The 8,496-nt window shown below is 40.5% G+C and overlaps 1 protein-coding gene across 1 annotated transcript in view; it reads right to left on the bottom strand.

Moving 5' to 3' along the window:
* Window positions 1–8,496, bottom strand: part of LOC118335700 (furin-like protease kpc-1) — a 160,884-nt gene that overhangs the window by 1,868 nt on the left and 150,520 nt on the right. Inside the window, exon 18 of the mRNA XM_035672127.1 lies at window positions 3,569–3,738. Coding sequence (XP_035528020.1) covers window positions 3,569–3,738 — 170 coding nt within the window. The remainder of the gene's footprint in view (window positions 1–3,568; window positions 3,739–8,496) is intronic.

Genomic DNA, 8,496 nt, shown 5'->3' with positions numbered 1-8,496 from the left:
TCCTACATACTGGTCCTTTAAATTAAAGGTGTACTGCAGCGATTTTGTGTTACAATTAAAATAAGTGGGGGAACGCATAAGAGACAGATTTGAAAATTAATAGTTAAAATCGAAGTCAATATTATGGGTCAAGTTAAAAAAACACTAGCTACTTTATTTCCCATAATGCAACCAACAGAATCTTTTCATTCAAACCTCTTTTTGTTAAACACCTGCACCTTGCAAACTACACACCCCCAATTCCCCAATTTTAGCCTTTCTGGAAATCTCTACCCCAAAACCTCATGACATCATCAAGGGTTGTTTTCCTCCAGAGTGACAAAGGACATTATACAACCCTATGACCTTTATAAGAAATAATTGTGAAGTGGCCCTTTAATCTGATTCCAATATGCCATGATTTATTTATAGTTGTTGTGGTAAATCATTTGATCTTGTTAAGATTCCTTGAGGTTCTCCGTCTGTTGCACTTCACACCAGCACCACGTGCAGCAGGGGTTGTGACTCCTTTGACATCTTTTTCCCCCTCCTTATGGATGTCATGAGTGACAAAAAGAACTGGGAAAACACCAGAGGAAACCTGATTCAACTCTGTTTTCTCAAGGAAACAGACAAGGACAAACAGCTGAATTTGAAATCAATCAAAAACTGGCTCTGTCCACAGGAGCGACGTTCAGACTCTGGTTACGATTTGATCTTGGCTCAAGTTTTCAGTGAGTGTTGACATCTCAGAGTTGTGAGGAATCCCAAGCCGGCAGTTTACAGCGGGGGTTTCAGTGATACAGTATTTACAAGGCACGAGGAAGTGGGAGCGCTGCAACAGACGGCACCGTACACGGCGCTTTCAATTATTTCTCACAGCATTCATGAAAATAGAAGCACAGCGGGGAGTACAGTATGAACAGCAAAACTATAAAAAGACATGGAGCGAAAAGAGAACTCCCAAGCTAAAATAAATGGCGTTGTATGCTGTTGCTAGTTAAGAGCTGAGAATAGTGTATGTCTCCAAAACAGGAGAGCTGGAAATGGTGTGATGGAGTGTAGACAGGGTAAGCGGTGATGGAGCAAAAACCTGATTGGAGTTAGGGCTGAAGTTTTTATTTGATAACGTCTTAAAAATCTGTTTTGAGACTGAAGTTGGACTGATAAACTTCATGAAAGAACCACTAGCAGTACGAACAGGGGGGAAAACACTTTATTGACTTAAGAGTTATAATGTCCAAGTCTGAATGAGATCCGAGTTTAAATGTGTTTCTGAAATCAACTATCAAAAATAAAAGTAACCAAGAATAAAACACAGAAACAAGAAACAGGTCTTTTAAGATAGCACTTAATGACCGTAAATCTTCTTGAATCTGTTGAGGATACATATAACATTTGACCTGCTGGTGATGCTAGAGGGAACATCACCAAAGTCGTTAGGATTTATCCTCTGTGGACCATGAATGTCTGTACAAAATTTCATGGCAATCATTCCAATAGTTTATTAGAAATATCTCAGTCTGGACCGATCAACCATCAGATATGGCCATTTATCAGTCTCATTCATTCAGTCTCTCATTTAAGTCATGGAACCATTTGCTTAAGCAAGACATTTTTTGCCGTCTAACTTCATGTCAAACCATTCTGTCTTTATTTCTGTCCTTCTGTTACTGCTCTGCGATGATGCAGTGTTAAGAGCCACACATACATTTTCTCATATTTTCCAATCCCCTAAAACTACTACTGACACTTAATTTGTTTTTTTCTTTCTGCTGATTTTCAACAACAGGGCTTCAAGCTCTGCAACACTAAGTCTTTTTACTCTTGTATGACATTTAAAACGGAGTGGAACAGGCAGCCTTATAGCAGTTTGGGGGCATTGATTATAATGATCAAATCTCATGAAGGTGCACCTTCTCATGAATAGGCGCCATTCATTAAGTCTGTGAAGTTAAGAGAGTTTGGTGAATCTGACTTGGTACGCTCGTAAGCAAGCCTCACAGGAAAAGTAATAGAAGGATAAAAATGTTCTTGCATGAGGCCCAAATTATTTGTGAAGGATAAGGCTTTATGTTTATAGTTTTGGCCATCATTTGTTTTGGTTATGATAAAAAAAATATGTTGAAACTGTTATTTATTACCTAGATGGTGACCAAAACTACAAGAAGACATCAGTGGCAATAACCCAGAAATATCCTTCAGATTAAAAGCTTCAGATTTAGCATATATTCACGCGCTGGAATGCACACACACCGACACCATATCCTGTCTGCCCTCTAAGTCATCAACAGAAACAGATGACAACCAGCTTTTCCTGGAGCTGATCTCTCTCTCTCCTCCCTTAGATGAGAGGCTGTTAGTGAGGGAGAGAGAGGGAGGGAGAGAGAGAGGCTCACAGACAGAGATGTTTGTTTCCCAGCCCTTCCACCGTCGTTGTGGGACGACCCTCCCCATCAACCCACCAACCAACTAACCCCCCCCTCCCCAACCTAGTGGATCAAACAAAGGACATCATTTGTAGGCCAAGTCTTTTTCTGAGCGTCTCTCTCTTCGGCTCTGCATACCAATCCAATACAGCCCAAGGAAAAAAAGCCACGGCGTGGTACGTGTGTGTGTGTGTGTGTGTCTGGGCTGGGGGTTGGAAGGTCTGTTTGCCTCTCCGCCAAGCATCGATTTATCCTTTTCTCCAATTTATTTCTCCTCCTTGCCTCTACGATCCATTCAGATCTGCCTCTAGGGGAGGAACTCAGGGTAAAGACATTGTCAGGCCTCGTCGTTGCCTCCTAACACCGGCTCAAAACTCATCTACAGGCCCGGGGACCATGTACCCCTGCAAGGACATGTCGGACGGTGACATGCACACAAACAGAGCTACCTTGCATCCAGCGGCACTCTTTTGTCAGAGCTGTAATTGGCCTCATAATGCACCGTAAAGGACACAGATAGGAGGCTTCAATGATTGCGAGGGGATAATGCAGTATTCAGCTGAAAGAGCATTATATTTGTTTCAGTTTAAACACTGCGCTGAAAGACGATTCAGTAGACCACAAAATGATGATGATTTCAAAGAGGAGTTATACCCAGCTCTTCTTTCTGCAGCAACAACTGTTGGAGAAGCCAGAATGATATTTAATTGTTCCTCATAATCAGGCCTAGACTCAGTGTAAGAGCAGATATGATCAGAATAACAATATCTCAAGTCCCCATTCAGCTGTCTCAGTCTGTATGATTCTGACATTTTCAGATGTTATTACTCAGACTCAAGGATTTGTATCCTAAAGCCTCGGCGGTGATGACGGCGTTGAACAGAAATGCTGCATGTGCACAAATTCCACCCTCGAACCCCTACACACACAGACACAGACACACACACGTATGGCAGAGATCCGCGAGCCATTCTTCAGTGTCACAGTGAGCGACGCTTGGCACATCCTTACACCTGAAGTTGATCAATGCAGATATGTCCAGGGGGAAATTGAAATCCATAGGAAATTAGGCGGCACCAGTGATTTATTGGAATAGTAAATCACAGTGTGTGTGATGTGTGTAAAACGTGTGCGCTCCCGCTCTGTGTACAGTACTATACCTTGTGTCTGACTGGAACGGTGATATCATCAGCCCGTACCTTCCTGTCTCTCTCCATTTGGTAGACCCATTGAATAAGATCGAGAGGGGGGTAACCGTCCCTCTGGTACACCCCCCTCTGAGGGACAGGGTGGCGCAACCCCATGGACACAATGCTCTGCAGGGGTCCCTCTGAAGCAAAAAAAAGAGAAAGCAAAGAACTACTGTTAAAGTGGTGCATGGCACTGTCTATCTCAGTAGCTACATTTCTATCCAAATGTCAAGTCCATTTTTTTCGCAAATGTCTGAAATGTTGCCAAAGACGATACAGAAATTAGGTCTGAAAATACATTTACTTGGTTGAAGTAATACAAAAATAAAAATAAAAGAATAGAAACCAGAAACAGGTCTTTCAGAGTCACTTTTGCTGTCTCAAAATGTTGAATCTTTTAGTATTTGCTGACAGCAGCAGCAGAATACATTCAATGTATTTACATTTTATAATTTCCTTTCTATATGGTTATTTTTTATAATTAGTGGCGGAGTCCGCCATTCTTGTGCGCGATTTAAACTGCATACCTATGCATAAATGTTTCACAGGGAAATGATGCAACATGTAATCCTGTTTGTAGTTTTATCTCATTGACATCATTCTCATGGTTCACTCCTCTGCAGCCGTATCTGAGCTGTTTTAACTCATAGTCTGTAAGTATTGTGACTTAATAACTTAACACTGCTCTGCAAATGCAAACCGAACCTTTCCTACTGCTGCTTCTTCACATTTAAAGCATTCATCTAGCCAAACATGGGGTGGCTTTTATTGTGAAGCAGTCACAATAAAAAGAACAAAAAAGTGAACTTGTTAGTTTTATGACAAACCAGCTGTGGCCATTCAATAATTATGGCAGTTTGTACACACGTATAACAAACAGGCAGGTCAAATACTTCTTAAAGCTAGTGGTAAACAAATATTTCGCAACATTTTCAACTAAAATTCAGTGACTTTACAGGCAAATCATACAAAGCTTACATCTTTAATAATTAGTCAAATGTGTTTCTAATTCCATTCAATTAATAATTTCTTTAGCAAAATTAAATAAACATTCTGCTCAGTGATAAAACATTTTCATCATTTAATATGCATTTGCAGTTTTCATTCAGCCCTTCTAATTTGTTAATTTGTTGATTCAAAAATGACTTGAAGCTAGAAACGCTGCTATTCCCTTTTTGTGTTCACATACTGTTAAGTGTGATACTGTGGGTGTAAAACAAGAAAAAGTGATGCACACAACTAACCTTATGTTTTACTTTAACCATTAATCAAAGCTTTACCCCTAAACTAGCCCCCTCAAGAACAACAGCAACAGAACTCACTAGAGTTTTCCCTCAACTTTCTGTGCTTCTAATGAAATGTGAAACTATAAGTACTTACAGTACAACAAATCAAAACTATACATTGAGAGGCTTGTGTGAGTCTCTCAGAGGAGATTGCATTCATGCGTGTAAGTTCAAATAGAGAAAGTGTGTTGTGTAGTGTGGACGCCGACTTAAGAATCACACTCCCACACCCCTTCCCTTGCTATTTTTTTCTTTTTCCAGGTACACCGCTTGTGTTCCAGCTTGTTTTTGTCCTACTTTAATTGCTTTTTTTTTTTTTTTGCAGAGAAGAAGAAAAGACAACAACAAGGCAGCGAGGGCTGCAGCTAATGGAGAGGCTGTAATTGTGAATGGAGGCATTCATCTGGAGACGTCGTCCGTGAATTGCGCCGCACAATACGCAGCGCCGGGCTGCTCAGATCACCAACCAGTCACCAAACACACACTGATACACACATGGAGACGCACACACTGAACCCCTTAGATCACTGGTGCTCAGAGGAGGAACGTAATCACACCTCCGCAGAGAGCAAGGCACCGAGGAGGGGAGGAGAGAAGGAGGACCGGAGCTGGGGGGGAGGAGAGCAAGAAGAGAGGAGAAATTATACAAGGAGTGAGGAGGAGAGGGAGGAGGAGGAGACGCAATGGTGAAATTGATGTTTCTTACCATTTGATTTGGGCCATAGAGCCCAGGAGGCAGATCAGATAGAGCACACACACATGCACACACACACACACACTCATAACAACCATACACACACTTATAAGACACACACACCAAGACGGTGATATAGAGTACATGCATGCACACACTGAAGTACACAGACTCACAAACATGTAAGAAAACATACAACGATTCATGCACATCTCTTTCTCACACACACATCATCACAGAGATGCAAGTAAGCCTGCATACACACACTTTGACAGACAGGAATACACACACATAGACACATTTAAACTATACATTATATATATTATAAACATTATGCATATAACTTGCCAGAGCTCAGAGAACCATCTCAGAAACCCCACGCTTCCCTCTACCTGCTGAAACAGTAAAACCCACACACATCCTTCAGCCAAATAAACAACATTAAGCCAAAACACACAGAAACACGTCTAAAAAAGACACAACAAAGCCTACGTGAGGGTATATATATATATATATATATAAAAAACAACAACTCTCATCTCGGCGAGGCGAGACGAGGCACCTGTCAGCGCGGCGGCTCCTGCTACTACAGAGAAACATCAGGAAACAACAACTCAATTAAACACACCATCCCTGTTCAATTACTGCCACATAATCACAGCAATTTACCTTCACTTGCCGCACAGCCACCAAACAAACACACACGTGGGCAAGCACACATACAGAGGCGGAGAAACACGTACAAACACGCACAGATGAGGCTGGATCACAAAAGACACCCGTAGCTTCATCCTACACATCCTGATTGTAAAGCTCGCCGTGTGGTATCTGCTGGCATAACAGAGAGATGGAGGATGGTGGATGTCTGGCAGAGAAAAATATAAGTGGACTGCTGATTTACTGTAGCTCTAAAAACAATTAAATTTGCAAACATGTCCACTACAGTATAAATGACATCGTAAGTATCACAGTTTCTGTCCTGTGAATGCAGCTGGCTGTACTTTAGGGTACGCATAAGTACATTTACGTAAGTGTTATAAATGTTTAAATCAGTCTGAAAATGATATCTGCAAGTAGGTCAACTGTGATGTAAATGAACACATCAGGGTTTGAGAGAATTCTGCTTCTTCTTGATAAGTAATGAGATCATAGATCAAAATCATCAATACGCAGCCATTACATGAGGCCCAGTGATTTTAGCATGTATTATGACATGAGTTAAAAGTACTAGGAAAGAGTAATATCATTATTCTCTAATCATAGTCCCCATATTCTTCCTGTTTCTGGCATGAACCTTTTTAAATTAATCCTGATCATAACTCTGTTTCAGGGGCCAGTTTATTAGGTACACATAACAATAACAAATGTGGTCTATTACAACAGAGCTGCAACAAATTCTAACAAACAAGAAGGTAATAATGTTCAGTTTTTGTCAAAACTGTTTTAAAGAGGTATTGATTCAACTGTATTATCATTTTGGAGGATGTAGTTTCTGGTGCTGTTAATCTCTATTGCATTATACTGAGAGCTGTTCCTAATATTTTGTCTACCCTCATTAACATAAGGTATGCTTCACTGCAGGACTGTTGTAGACTGCATTAGTTTTAGCAAGGTATACCTAATAAACTGCCAACTGTTTCCCTCTTTTACTCCAATGAACTACAGAGGTGCGGAGGCTTTAACAGAGGACGCAGGGGTCACAGAAAATCAGTATGCATGGTTTACTTAGTAATTTCTACTCCCACTGGGATGTGTGTGTTCTATAATAATCACAAAGTTGACTGTGAACAGGACAGAAATCATTAAATCACCCCAGTAAGAACCAGAGGTCCTTGAGTAATATTAAACTGTCTGGACAGGGACTGTTTCTCACATACCCAGGTTAAAAATGTGACATTCACAGGCTGCATGCTAAAATGTTAACATTTACTGTGTTCATGTCAACAGGCCATTAGCCAAGACCTGTAGCAATTCTAAAGCTACAGGATAAGTAATCTTAAAGGTCCAGTGTGTAACATTTAGGAGGATCTATCAGCAGATATTTAATATAATATTCATAGGTATGTTTTAATTAAGTATAATCACCTGAATATACAAATCATCTTTTTTGTTACCTTAGAATGAACTGTTTTTATCTACAGAGGGACAGGTCTCCTTCTATGAGGTCCTCGCATGTTGAACTGCCATGTTTCGACAGTAGCCCAGAATGGACAAACCAAACACTGGCTCTCAATAGGGACTTGTGTTTTTCATGAGTTTTGCAGGCCACCATAGTTTCTCCTACACACTTGGTTGAGTCAAGGGGTTTCAGTTTGTTGCAATCTGCAATGCACCACTAGATGCCACTAAATCTTACACACTAGTCCTTTAAATAACATTGTGCACTATATGGCCTAAAAGATATTTGGACACACTTTTGTTACTTTTGATGCAGGGCTTTTTTCATGGTTAGAGCTTGCCCACTTTGTTCCATTTAAGATCTGATTGAAAAATCACAATTCAACAGCATTAAATAATATTTTACCTACAACTTTGAGGTAATTGAAACGCCCTTTCCTGTTTCAAGATGACAGTGCCCTCATACACAAAGCCAGGTCCATAAAGACATCCTTTTCTCAGTTAGGTCTGGAAGAACTCGACTGATCTACACATAGCCCTTACCTCCATCCCCCCATCACATCAGTGGCCGACCTCGCTAATGCTCTTAAATGGGCACAAATCCCTGCAGCCATGGATGCGTCTCAGAAGTGTACCGGTATTATAATATATGTGTGTATATACACACACACATATAAATAAATATATATTACATTATATATTGTTTGTTTAATCCATAATGCATATGCTAAGCTTAGCTAATTGCCTTCTGGCTATAGCTAAATATTTAGTGTGCAGACATGAGAGTGGTATCAATCTGC

The sequence above is a fragment of the Morone saxatilis genome, unplaced genomic scaffold, assembly GCF_004916995.1.
Source record: "Morone saxatilis isolate NCDOM2014 unplaced genomic scaffold, NCSU_SB_2.0 Contig24, whole genome shotgun sequence".
Lineage (NCBI taxonomy): Eukaryota > Metazoa > Chordata > Actinopteri > Moronidae > Morone > Morone saxatilis.
This window is presented reverse-complemented; position numbering and strand designations above follow the sequence as displayed.